The sequence below is a fragment of the Dermacentor andersoni genome, chromosome 2 (assembly GCF_023375885.2).
Source record: "Dermacentor andersoni chromosome 2, qqDerAnde1_hic_scaffold, whole genome shotgun sequence".
Lineage (NCBI taxonomy): Eukaryota > Metazoa > Arthropoda > Arachnida > Ixodida > Ixodidae > Dermacentor > Dermacentor andersoni.
In genome coordinates this window covers 230580027-230594606 of record NC_092815.1, presented here as the reverse complement: position 1 = coordinate 230594606, position 14580 = coordinate 230580027, and the positions used below count along the sequence as shown (strand labels likewise).

Below are 14580 nucleotides of genomic sequence, written 5' to 3'. Positions count from 1 at the left end.
TTCGTCTTCTTAGCGGCTCGAGTCCACATGCTCTCACAAGCCATTCAATTCACTGGTTTCCCGCTGACGTAGGATCGGTCGAGGGTGCTCCCCCGAACCTCAGTGAGTCTGCTCACGAGGCTGCGCGTGACCTCACCGACCGCGCTTCCTCTATAAGGAGCATTGACTTCCCTCCTCTCTACGGTCACAAGGACGCACCCGCTACTCACAACGAGATTAATAAATATTTCTACATGTCCAGAAGGGTCTTTCCACGCCCTCCCCCCAAGTTGAATAGGGCGCAAGCGTTTCGCTTAGGCTTCTACAGACCAGAACATATCCGTGTCTGTCCGCTCTCCACGAGGCTTACCCCGATGTGTATCGCGACGACGCCTGCCCGTCCTACGGCCAGACCTCCACTCTACCTCACATGCTCTGGGAGTGCGGGTCTACATGCCTCAAGTTCATCAAAAAGGAGTGGGACTCGCTTCTGCGTAGCCCCGCTCTAGAAAAGCAAATCCTGGTCGTCTGGCGTGCCCACGACCGGGCCGGTGGGCTAGACCTGCCGGTCCCGACGTGGGACTAGCCGGGTGCGCGACGAGTTCGCGTTCTCGCCGGACCTGCAATAAAGTTTATTTACTCACTCACTCACTCTGGTCAGATGATCTGGCTGAAAGACAATGTAACAAGGGAGCTCCACGCAGCTGGCGTAGAAACCAGTGAGGACACTGCCGTGCCAGCGTCAAGTTCTTGTCCACTGGTGCTATCCACTGTATGGAAAGCTTCTGACGGTCTAGTAATGAACAAGGAGAATGCACATTTGGCATCTGCCTCTGAGAGGGAAGTTACAGACTATACGGAAAACTTTCTTTTTGAAATGGGCAAGGATCCTTGTGAGTGGTGGGAGTCCATTGGCCGCTTCACGTACCGGCTTTTAAGCACACTCGGCTAGAAGTACTTCGCCATCCCTGCCACCTCAGTTTCAAGTGAAGTTTCTACCGTTAGAAATGTTGTCACAGTGCGTACAGAGCGTTTACTTTCTGAACGTGTTGAGCAGTTTATTTTCCTTCTTGATAATCATCAACAAGTGTATTACTTGACTGAGGGCATTACCTGTCATTGCGTGAGCGCATTATCTGTAATGAGTGTCTTTTTAACCTGCAGCAGCCTTGTAAACTGCAATATGATTTTTTTAAAGAGTAATAAAGCTCTTGTTATTACGTTTTGCAACTTTTTAATATTACACGCATATTCAATATTCGATTCGATATTCGAAGACAGTTTTTTTGTTTTATTCGTATTCGATTCGTATTAGAAAATTTCAATATTCGCACACCCCTAATCACAGTAGTGAAAAAGGACAAAGTACGCATTTGCCTGAATTCAACAGAGCGAAACAAGTCACTGTTACGCGAGCACTATCCTATATCCAATAGAGGACGTATATAGTTCCGCGAATTTCCGAGGCTGTCTTTTTTTTTTCAACTTTAGATGCGGCATCTGGATTTTGGCAGATTAAACTTCACGAGTCAAGCTCAAAACTCTGCACTATGAGCACGCCGTATGGGTGCTATCGGTTTCTTCGGATGGCGTTTGGCATCGCCTCGGCCCCAGAGATTTTCCAAGCAGCAATGCACCGCCTGTTAAGAGGGTTACCGTGTGTAGCGGTAGTCACGGACGACATACTGCTCTGGGGAATGACTGAAGAAGAGCACGATTACCATTGAAAACTCGTGTTGACACGCTGTAAAGACAACGATCTTAGATTGAATCTCAAGAAATGAGCATTCTTGCAGCCCCATGTGTGTTACCTGGGCCACATATTCAGTGCAGCGGGCCTGCGAGTAGACCCGCAACGAGTGCAAGAGATACTACAAATACCGGCGCCCAAGTACAGTAAGGAGCTACAACTGTTTCTTGGTATGATTAATTTCGTACAGCGATTCATTCCAAGCAAATCTGACGTTACTGCCCCGCTGCGAACCTTACTACGAAAAGACATTTCATGGGTATCGACCGAACAGCAGGAAAAAAGTTTCGAGAAGTTGCGGCAGTCCTTGGCGCAAGCACCTGTGCTATCTTCGACTCGGAAAAAAAATGCCACCTTCTCAGTCGACGCTGGTCAATTCGGTGTTGGTGCTGTGCTTCTTCAAGAATTGAAAAAGAAATGCTCGCGATTGTGCCCGGATCCACGAAATTCTACGATTACATTTACGGTCAGCCAGAAGTAACGATTGAACCTGATCATCACCCATTGGTGTCAATTTTCAAGAAGCAGCTGCACCTGTGCCCCCTCCGTTTGCCACGCATGAGGCTCACCTTGCAGCGCTATCCCAACAATCTTATCTACAAACCGGACAAGGAGCTATTTCTTACGGGTGCTTTGTCACGATTTCTGAGCAAAGTGTGCATGGCTGAGGAGCCCGAACAGTTTCAAGTAAATGTGCTCGATTTTGTTTCCGCTTCCAAAGGACGCACCGAAGACCTCCTTGCAGCAATCGATAGCGATCCAACCCTGCTCAAGCTACGAGGATATGCGGAAACAAGCTGGCCGGACGACAAACGTGATATCCCGGAAGCCGAGCGCCCCTACTGGTCATACCGGGAGGACATGCACACCCGGGATGGCCTACTGTTCCGCAGCAATAAGGTAATCATACCACACTCGAAGAGAGCAGAAATATTGAGCCTCCTTCAGGCCGCACGTTCGGGAGCAGTTAAAATCAAAGAACGGGCGAGAAGCGTTATGTTCTTGCCCAGCATTTCCACGGATATTGAACAGTACTGTATAGCTTGCAAGATCTGCCAAACGCATCACTCGCGGTACCCGAAGATGCCGCTTTTGTGTCACAAAGTGCCTATAGTTTAACCAGGGAAACTGTAGGAATGGCCTTGCTCTCTTACGGTGGCTGACAGTTTGCCATAATCGTAGATTTCTATTCCTTCTTTCTTGAGATGCGTGAATTCTAAGTGATAACTGCAGTGATAACGGCCCACCGTTCCACAGCGCAGTATTCAAAGAGTTTCTGAGCAAATTAGGTATCGGACACGGAACTTCGAGCCCATGTTACCCGCGCTCTAACGGAATGGCTGAGAGGGCTGTCCAAGAGACTAAGAAACTACTTTTATAAAGAAGTGCTCGTATAGGACACCCGACTTCCAGATGGCTTTGCTTGAGCGGCGCAATACCCCCAGGGATGCGGTGCTGAAGTCCCCTGCGCAGAGACTCGTGGTACGACTGAAGAGAAGCCTGCTCCCAGTACCCACAACGCACCTGGTGCCAGAGACGGTGCCCTGCAAAGCTGTTCACCGCCGTCTGCAGGAAATCCGTCAGTGCCAGAAAATCTACTACAACCGCGGCTCTAGACAGCTGCCCTTCCCCCCTATCGCAGGGGCAACAGGTAACAGCGTACGACACTCTTCACCGGACCTGGTACCTGCTGTCTTCCTAAAGCCAGTGGAAGCACCACGTTCAGCGATCCTGAAAACGGAAGACGGCCGGGAGATCAGGCGGACCCGAGAGCATCTACGCGACGTGGCCTCACAACCACACGATCATCTAGAGTCTGATGTCTCAGACGTCGAACAACCTTTCCCACAGCTACGACGAAGCACACGGCAACGTCGCAAGCCCTGTCTGTACCCATTGCCTGAGAGAGGTTGAACTAATTGTTTATAAATAAAGGGGAAAATGTGGCAGAGCTGCCAGCGACGCGGCATCGTGACCTGTGACGTCAGGCTCCTGTTCCCATATTTACCAGCATCCCACCGGCAATAAATGTCGTTCTTCACTGACAACCGGCTTTGCTTACAAACAGGTCTACAGCTGAGCTCAAATTTCGCATGAGGGAATATCGCAGTCATCGATGATTATATTTCTCTGTTTGCGGAAGCAAAAATTGTCCTTAAGCGCTAACTTTAAGGATGGTGACATGGTCAAAAATGAAAAAAAAAAGAAGATAAAACAACACTGCTTCTTCAAAGAGAGGGGAGGATTAGGTTTGCACATATCGCAGTAAACAGACACACAGGGAACAACCTCTGAAACGTCGTCGACGCTGGCGGCTGCTTATTAAGCTGATTATATTTTATTCACTAATTTTGGTATGCTTTCATTGCAGAAAAAAATGAAGCCTAGCGGTGTTGCCACGAACCCCTCTGTCCGCCTATAGCATCAAGTAGCAGCGGGAAAACACCACAGTGAAAGCTGTAGCTAGATGTGTATCGCTATGCTGTCGCTGTGTATGTGTATGCTATGCTATCGCTGTGAATGTGTATCGTTATGCTGCAATTCGGTGAGATGGCGGATGGCACTTTGCTGCATGCTAATAGAAGGTGTTTGATATTTTAGCTATCCCCTAATACATACAATCCCTTGTACTTAGATTTAGCGGGCGTTATATATTCCCCTGTATTCAAAATTAATCCAGGGTGGTCCGCTACGGTCTCTCTCGTAGCCGTTGTGACGCTTTGAGACGTTGAAAACCACTAATTAACCACTTTCCTGTTTTAATATGCAACCTCTACACGCCCACTCGCAATGTGAAGTCACAAAGCGTGCATTGCACGCAAATGTAAATAATTATTACAGCGAAGCTGTTAGCCCCTAGTAGGTCGGGACTTCTTGTGTCCTTCAACAAAAAAATTGAACTGAAAAAAGTGCATATCTCCTTTCGAATGAGGCATTCAACACGCACCTAGTATTCCTTGCAATAAAGAAAATCACAAAACAAGCGTCAAAGCTGCATGATGGCTGATAAGGCGCCTGTGAACAATGTGAGGCATGCATGTTCAATCTGTCCGCGTGTGTTTCCCGGTAAAGATTGCGGTTGCATAAGCTGCTCCGGTGGGAAAGGGGCAACAGCAGCATACAAATCAGTGAGCGACGCCACCAAATTCATATATAAAAGGTAGACCTGCCCAGCATTTCTTTCAGTTCATTGCAAGACCGCTATGGGTAGATCACGCAAAGTTAGGACTTCCGAAGAGCAGCGTGAATACGTTGAGCGTCGAAGAGTGAAAAATCGTGATGCTGAACAACGGTGTCGTGCTAAGACTAGGCAGAACAACAAAACATTTCATATACCCATCGAGGGCATTTGAGTGGTTTTCTAACGGCTTCGCTGGCCATATATTTTCGCAGGGTCTCGATGGCGAGTCAATTTTTTTATGACTTGGTAGTCTGCCGCACAATATCCACCTGATCGCGCAGCATGCGTCCACTAGTATATCTCTAGGACGAGGACATTATCATATAAACAGTGCGCGCATTGAATTCGCATGCTCAACGTCGCCGGTGCACAATGAATAAGTCAGTGCACAAATGGTACAACAGGATACCTGACGTAACACATGCAGTAGTGCACCTATGAAAAGCGACATCTCCTAAAACGCGAACTCTTTGGCGAGTCGTAGAGGAGTTAGTCTATTGTTATATACTGTGAGATATAGCTTACAAGCAATCACTCATCCACATCGGTTGGACATTCCTACATATTGAGTAACTTAAACGACAAATGTAATTTTCACTTGGACATGAAAGAACTGCCTCGCCTGCATATGTCAAGGCGCCCCTCGAAGAAGCCTGCGCTTGAGGAGGCCACGTTCTTCTTCCTGATGCACTCGAAGAAGTTGTTTCCCTCCCAGCACGACAGTCCCTCAACAATGTCTGAAAATACGAAGGTGAGGAAGACGGCGTCAGGCGTGATCAATATGCACATGGCCGACCGTCGTTCACAGTCGGTGGCTCCGAGCAACCAGTGCCATAGCAATCTGCGGGCAGCCATCTTCTATTCCTTATGAAACGATACACGCCCCGTCTAATCTCGAAATTGCTTTGAATATTTTGCTCAAATAATAATGCATGTGTACGCGTTATATCAAAGTGGAGCGTTTTTGCGGCTTTTGCGGTGCCGCGTGACTGAAAGGCAAAATGGGCGTGGCCACAAAGCTTTTGCACATTTGTGAAGGGCTAATTACTGAAATAGATTCGAATAGCTTTACGTTGGAACATCCATGTTCTACTATATGCAGTTATGCCTAGTCTCTAAAGCTGCTCGGTCATATTATTCGACGCATTTAGTTTGAATCTGCTCTGTGTTCTTGCCTGTTTACGTACAGTCGATGAGAAAAGTTTACGGAGCACGGTAACTGAGTAAATGATGAATGTATTCTGCGCAGCGTCACAACGTAGCCAAGTATTCACATTTTCAGTTTTTAGTAATAATGCGAAACAACATTGTGATGCAAGGTTTTACTGGTTACTGTTACAAGCTGCTCGTAAATTCACTCTCTTGGTCGACTGCACGCACGTATTTATGCCGAACTGACAATTTAGCCAGCAGTAAAAGCTGTACATAGAAAAATTCTAGGCTACATTACGCAAATGATGTGGAGCACTTCCGAACCCAGCAAATGTCTCGACGCCCCTTTCAAGCCGCGAAACTATGCTGATGATAGCTAAAAGATAACTGCAGGTATTTATTGATGGCTATGCAGCGCGAGTGAGCACGGTTTAGCAGACATTCAATCAATTTAAGACAAAACGCATAACAGTATCTCCCCTCATTTCACAAGTTGGCTTGTCTGCTTTCATTGCGACACTTACTGCGGCATGTAGACGCCAGAGAGGGTAGGAAGAGCCAATCTCGCGAAGTCTCAGAGTAGCATTCTTCGGCAAACAGTTTAGCAGGTTGAAAGAGAATTCAGCACACAATATACACGCCTCGCGACATCCAATATACGCGACATACCGACTTGGACCACAGGATGGTCGCTGGGCCACCTGTAGGATGGACTCTAGGCTGCCGTGGATGTCGTCCGCGAGTGCGCGACAAGCTGAGGTCTGCAGTGCTCGCCGGAAAAGTCCGAGCTCCTTCTGCTCGGCAGGCGCCAACCGAGAACCTTGCTACCGACGATAAAGCTACACCTAAACGGAGTGGAAACTCAGTAGGCAAATACACGAAGCATACTGGTCCTCCACCTCAACGAAAACGACGGGGGAGCCCATGTCCCTCAACGTTTACAGAACGTGGTCTCACAATTGACGCGAATGATTGGACATGTCACATCCCAGCACCATGAACTCAAGGAGGCGGACGTGATGGCACTGGTGCAGACCCTGGTGATCAGCCGCATTGCCTACTCAGCCGCATACCTTCCATGACGCGACGGCACTACGACAGAGTAGACGTACTCCTACGACTAGTGTACAAGAGCTGGCTGTCCCACCCGGCACGTCGACGAGCCAACTGATGAAACCGGGCGAGGGCAACGCCACACGGGAAGTGGTCGAAGCACATGTCCTCAGACAGCGACAGGCTGGCAGTCACCCCTGCAGGCAGAGCTATTCTCACACGCCTAGGACACCCCATACACGAAAGGGACGCGAAATGACACGCGCTTGGAAAACACACACCCACGAATGCATACGCGTGGTTCAAATACCGCGCAATATGCACCCCGAACTCCACAGGGCCCGTCGTCAGACAGGAACACAAGCCCTCCAGCGACGATACTTGCGCGACGAATCGACGTTCTGCACGGACGTTTCCCCTTACCCGGGAAGAAGCGCTGCGGCTGACAGTGAGGACGACTAAACCCTCGAGGAGCGATCGGCCCTGACTGTGCGCAGCAGGAACGTCCTCGAAGCGGCGGAGATTGTCCTGGCCATAGTCTCTGCTGCACGAGTACAATACGTGCGGTATAAACGCCGACTCCCAAACGGCCTGCAGGAACTTCGCGAGCGGACGCGTATCCACGGCCGCCATCGACTGCACCGGGCGCTCGAACTCACACTCACGGCGCACGTGATCTGAATTCCTGGACACGCGTCCTTCGGCGGTAACACACGCGCACACGTCGCAGCCTGAGCGCACACGATCCAGGCAGCACAACCCGAGCTACTTGACCGGGACCCGGTACCGTTATGATATAGTGCCATACTACAACACTACAGACCCGGCTGACGCACGTACGCCCCGCTGCGTTACACGTTCACGAGAGAGCACGACGTGGACCGGCACCAGCTCCAGAGTAAAACGTACCCGTACCTCAGTAAGCTACAACTCATTTTGTCCGCGCTTTACTCCCGTCACTGCGAGGAGCACGCGTCGTTGCTGCACACTACGTGGGCGTGCCCAGCGCATCTAGCCTTCCCCCCGTGCTCGACTCCTCCTTCTTAAAGTGGTGCAGCCGCACCATCCAGCTCGGGTCTTCACAACCAGCAAGAGCTGTTGCGGCGGGTTCGGAAGCTGGCCAAGGCGGCAGGAGCCCTCGACGGAGGGCACCTCCCCTGCGCGGTGGCCGCGGCTTCTTGCATTGACCTCTTAATTGTGCATAAAGCTATTTCTCTATCTCTCCCTCTACTTACTGTGTAAGAGGGTCCCGTTGTTCGCGCACAACACTCCCAAAGCAGATGACACACCCGCCTCTAAATGGGCTAGCGCACGTTCCGCCTCGTCTGTGCAGCTTTGCATGTTGTGCTGACGCCTGCATGCTGACAGGTGCTGGGGCCTGCAACAAATTTACAAGAATATCTGTCAAACATAAAACAGCATTATGATTTTTGAAAGACAGTGACGTACAGGCATTTTTACGAAAACATGGTGGTCACCTCCCAAATGAGTAGGGCTAGCGAATTCCTCGTGTAAACGTCAATAAATTCAGAAGTTAAATTTGCGATGACTTTTGAAACTGACGAACGTTTAGAATGTCAGACATCATACAAGAAGTAGACACAAAAATTGCTCGTACACTTGCCAGAACTCCAAAAACACTTAGAATATCTTGTTTTTTTTTACAATAAACGCTGAATACTGGAACGCAATAAAAGTCAGCTTTCTTTTGCTGTATTTTTTTTTCATTCGTCTAGGCTGCCACGCGGCATAATGTTGGAGTGAGAGAGAGAGCTGGAGAGGAAAGGCAGGGTGTGAGTAAAGTTACACGTAAATATGTGGGCACGCTTGATGCAGATACTTTAACATTGACCTATTAAATGCATTCTCCGTAATGGTCAGCTTGGTCAGCTCTTAACTGTCAGATCTCCATGTGCATTTTTACGGATCATCTTTTTCCCAAGGCACGTCCAGAGTCGACGACTGGCATCAACTGCAGACGCTGTAGTGAAGAAATGAGGGCACTGTCTTTATGTGCTTGACCCCATGCTACAAATGATGGCTTGTACAAGCGCAGCACCGGCTAGAAGGCTCCGTAGAGAGACTTCCTTCACTCGAGAAAAAAATGTTGCGAAGGGAGATACACGCAGGAAGTGAGGACACGCGCGTTCTGCCGGAGGATAGATTTTGGGGAAATGAAATGCCCAATGAAAAGCAGCCACTGACCATGGCTGCTGCTGCTGCTGCGTAGCTTAATGGCTCACACAGAGGATAGAACACACGCGTACAACGAAACGACTTGTTTGTAACAGTCTGTGCTACCATTACAGATGCACCGGTGGCCGGTTCTCCTCTGCGTTTTAGGCAATGAAACAACAAGCAATACATAAATAGCTTCAGTTAAACAAATATGCACATTCAAGCTAATACTTACGTTATTAAATCAAAGCTGCCACTGCATTTTCCTCAGTCTTTGGCGTGGCTGCTCTGTCGGCATCTCGCCCAGTTCAATTGGCGAATTTTCGAGACAGTTCAATTGAAAAGTGGGCAGATACCGGAGATGGTGTAAAGAATTGTACTTAGGATTGTATTGACCTTGTGTGATGGATACACAGCTTATTCGAAAGAAACAGCGCGGAGGTGGCACACAAAGGACAAGTAGCAGACACCACAAAGCGCTGTGTTCACATTTCCCCACACAGCGCTGCGCAGTAGTCAGCCATGGTAGTCGTCAGCCCGAGCCAGGGACTTGTGGTTACGTGTTCGCCTCGGCCGCCTGTGGACACAGGTTAAGACACTGCTGTAATCGGTTACCCACCAGTTATTCAATAAGCACAGTCGTCCCTAGGCACGCCGCCTTTTAAAAAGTAGCACGCGCCATGCAAATCACATCGAACCCTGCGGGCACACAAAAAGAAGACCTAAAGAAGGGTGTCTGCCTGGGCCACTCCAATTGCCCGTGTGTCGTCCCAAAGCGGAGACGCCCTCGGTAGGGACGGCCTCGGATAGGGACGGCCTCGGATAGGCACACACAATCCCTTCCTAGCGTCAACGTCCGGTAATAAGCGAGCACCTGGCCGGGGACGTACTCGTGCCTCGTTTGCCGGTTGCTACGAGGCGCCACATCTAGTCTGCCTCCATAGCCGCAGCGCGTGCCCCACACCGTCTGGAGTTGCACAAGGGGCATCTGAGACTATGCCTGGAAATATCTAATATATATAGGGCTTCCTTAGAAGGTCAGAACCCCCACAAATAGCCGATCACCAGGCAAGGGATATCTCTAAACGTTAGAAAAATTGTGACACCCATCTCACGAAGACTCCTCGGTGATGCATTAGCATTGAATGATTATAGTGACACAAGGTATTCCCACTGTAAAAAGGAGCAATGTATCAGGCTTGCATTGCAGCGGCCCTTATCTTTCGTGCATCTCCAGGAACACTCGACGCCATCTAGCGTCGCCATAGCGAAGCATGCGCGTGGCACCCGAAATGCACGGCACAAGAAAAACGGGTCATGTAGCTCTGTTGCTCTTACGTCCAGATACGCTGCGCCATCTAGTGGCACTGCAGCGAAGCCCACACGTGGCCTCTGAGAATGGAAGCGTGGCGCGCGGGCGCACGCGAACGCTGACATCGTTCTCTCGCTTGCCACATGCTCTGTGGCACATACTCAGTGACACAAATTGGCGAGAGGTTCATTGAAATGCGGCACATACTAAGTGCATTCGTGGGGGAGCCTGCTAAAGCATCGGGTTGCTGTTTTTGAGGAACCCGTGTGACATCGGTCCTATTCCGGCCAGCATTGGAGAAACTTAAACGATCCATTTCGTCATTTTAGATCGGCACACACCTATTATACCCAGTAACTCAAGTTGGCGTCAAAGAGGTTCACTTGAAACAGAACGCGTGTCACATGCCCGATACTCCCGGTCAGCGGAAAAACGCCTAGATACAAACAAATGTGTATATATATATATACATGAGCGGTGCTACAAGGTAAACAGAACAAGTGTTAAATTTCAACAGTTTCGATCGGTGGACTGATCTTCATCAGGCTTTACAAAAAAATGGCAGTTCTCAGATACATCAAAGCGAGAGGGACAGTTGTGACAGTGATTGACTTTCTCTCAGCACTTTGGCAGATAGATTTACAGCTGCCTTTGGCAACTATGCAGGGCAAGAGGAAGGCGGAGTCCCATGTATGTAGAGCAAGGAGGTCAGTGAGAGGTCAGTGAACACACCCGTGCACGTGAGCAGAGAGACTCTTTTTCGTGCATAAATTTGGAACGTACGCTAAAGGAATCAATGAGAGTCTGGGGCGGCTGACATGCCTCCGGGATATGCCGTGAGAGTGCATGCGAAGCGCGAATATATGTTCTGTACTCTAAAATTGAGACGCTGGCCACTGCTTGCTCGTCCCTCCGCATGCGCCTCACGAGGACAAGCGGAACACCAATAAATCCAGTTTCCTGCACCCTGCCACTCAAGTGGCCATTCTGAGTGACCTATTGCCCCTTCTTGGCATCCGCACGAGCTGACTTGATGTCAGTTGTCGGTTGAACGTTCAAAAACTGGACCACAAGGACGCTCTTTAACTCGACTCCCTAAACCAAAGTCCAGGGGCCCACTGGCTTTGCGAATCCAGGCATATATTCTTTTTGGAACTATATAATTTTTTCGCACCGTAGCTGGACCACAGAGTTGCCGGAACGGGTAGTGCCTTGTATATGTGTACTGTGACATTGTGTTTCCTTCCACAAGTTGCCGCTCTTTTGTCTTCCTTCTGGGCCCCTTCTCTATTGTGCCCCCCGCCGCCCGATTCGATTTGCCCTCTCTCCCGCTACAACGGCAGCACGCGCACTGTGCTGCGCAGCGACCGTTTTCTCACTTCTTGCCTCGTGTCAACGGGAACCTAGCTGCCGCTACTTCCCGTCCCCTTCACTTTCCGCCTTATGTCTCCCTCCTCCTGTGTGTTCTTCTTTTTTTCTTTTTCTTGATGTTTTTTTTTCTCTCACTGACCTCCTTGCTCTACAGGCATGGGACTCCGCCTTCTTCTTGTCCTACATAGTTGCCAAATGCAGCTGTAAATCTGCCTAAAGCGCCGAGAGAAAGTCAGTCACTGTCACAACTGTTCCTCTCGGTTTGATGTATATGAGACCGACCGGGCACCCGGTCTAGTGTCTTCAGTACCAGGGCCGAACTGTCATTTTTTTTTTAAACCCTGATGAAGATCAGTCCACCGATCGAAGCTGTTAAAATTAAATACTTCGTCAGATTACCTTGTAGCACCGCTCAAGTTCTTTACGTTTGAAAGGTAGCCTGAAGAATTCCTCTTTACCTATTATATATATATATATATATATATATATATATATATATATATATATATATATATATATATATATATATATATATATATATTGTTACGGGAATGCGAAGCGTGCGTCTATTTACACATGGCTTTTAATGGCAGAGGCAACAAGCGTAGAGCAGCGATAATACTACACTCTTCTTCGTCGTCTCCAAGGCCACCATCATCGTCCCCTTCTTCCCACATTACCGACTATGACGTCACCCCCATCGGAACAAGCACCTTATTGGTGCGGCTCATCGGTCTGAGAAAGGTTAGGTTTGAGACGGCTGACGTCGATGATGTCAGAGAGAGGTGAAGGCACCGTGGCATCCAGCAGAGACACTTCGTATGTGACAGGGGTCATATGGCGAAGGATGCGGTAAGGGCCATAGTATCGCGAGAGGAATTTCTCCGAAAGACCAACACGCCGAGTTGGATACCAAACTAGCAGAAACGCACCTGGTTCGTAGTGCACGTCGTGATGGCGCTGCTCGTAACGGCACTTCTGGCGTGTCTGTGAAGCAGAAATACGAATGCGGGCAATCTGGCGTACTTAGGTCGCTGTGGCTATGACACCCCAAATGTACTCTGTAGGCGAGTCGAGTGTGGTCGAAAGGAGAGTCTCGAAAGGCAAAGTCAGCTCACGGCCGAAGAGGAGATAGAAGGGTGAATTGTCTTTCTGACCGACAAGATAAACGAGTCCTGGTAGATCGGCATTGTACCTGCAGAATGGAAGACGGCCTGCACGGTGCTCATTCGCAAGCCCGGCAAGGCCCTGAACATCGAAAACTTGAGGCCGATTTCTCTGACCTCCTGCGTCAGCAAGGTCATGGAGCGCGTCGTCCTCAACAGGCTTAACGGGTACCTCGAAGACAACGAGGTTTACACGTACAACATGATCGGCTTCCGCGCCGGACTCTCAACGCAGGATGCCATGAAACTAATCAAGCATCATATTGTGGATGGCCGTTCCAGAGACGTCTAGGCTCTGCTTGGTCTGGACTTTGAGAAGGCTTTCGACAACATGCTCCACACCTTTATCGTCATGACCATATCAGACCTGGGTCTCGGCTCCAGATTCCACACCTACGTCAGCTCTTTTCTAACTGACAGGAAGGCCAAGATTCGCATTGGAGACTTCCGCTCCGAAGATGTGCCCCTCGGAGGGCGGGGCACTCCTCAGGGCGTCGTTATCTCCCCAACACTGTTTAACATCTGTATGACTGGTCTTTCCGAGAGGTTGGCGCGCGTAGAGGACGTCAAGCACACCATCTACGCCGATGACATCACCATATGGTGCTCCGGCGGCTGCGAGGGCAGAGTCGAAGAAGCCATGCAGGAGGCGATCGACGTGATCGAGGAGTATCTCCGCCCCACCTGACTTCGATGCTCCCCCGCCAAGTCGGAGCTCCTTCTTTACAGAAAAGAGAAAGGAGGCAGGCAGACGCAAAGATTGGAAGCCATTCTCCGAAAACAGCATCAGACTTCGCACTTGTGACGGAGGGCTTATACCCAGGGTCGATGTTATTCGGGTCCTGGGCATTTTTGTCGAATTCATCGGTGGCAACGGAACTGTTCTCCGCAAGATCATTGCAAAGACGGACAACGCTTTCCGTCTCGTACGCAAAATCGCAAATCGGCATCGAGGCATGACAGAAAACAACATTCTCAGGCTGATGAATGCCTTCGTACTCTGCCACCTCACGTACACGATTTCTATGCACAACTGGCTCAGAGAGTAGCGAGACAAGCTCAACGTTCTCATTCGCAAAGTAGTCAAGAGGGCTTTCGGGCTACCCATCAGGACCCATACCGAGGTTCTCTTGAAGCTCGGGGTACATAACACCGCCGAGGAGATTGCCGAAGCCCAAGAACGTGCGCAACCCAGTCGCCTGACCACCACAGCGGCAGGTAAACGCATCCTCGAAGAGCTGGGTTACCACGCTGCGGAATTTCTGATGGTCAGTACCCCGATCCCTAGGAGCATTCGAGACAAGTTCGTAGTGGCCCCTGTGCCCCGAAACGTTCATCCCGTCCACAATGAGGGCAGACGCAAGGCCAGAGCAGCAGCCATCCTCAAACAGATCAAGCAACACGACATTAAAGCAAGCTTCGTCGACGCAGCGGAGTA

At 49.7% G+C, this 14580-nt stretch overlaps 1 protein-coding gene across 2 annotated transcripts in view; it reads right to left on the bottom strand.

Annotated features, from left to right (window-relative positions):
- LOC129387050 (uncharacterized) overlaps nucleotides 1–14580 on the bottom strand; it is a 110700-nt gene that overhangs the window by 22889 nt on the left and 73231 nt on the right. For both annotated transcript variants that reach the window (XM_055075748.2, XM_055075749.2), the window contains exons 4-5: nucleotides 8351–8493; nucleotides 5533–5647 (exon numbers count right to left, since the gene is read on the bottom strand). In XM_055075748.2, the coding sequence (XP_054931723.1) occupies nucleotides 5533–5647; nucleotides 8351–8493 (258 nt within the window). The remainder of the gene's footprint in view (nucleotides 1–5532; nucleotides 5648–8350; nucleotides 8494–14580) is intronic.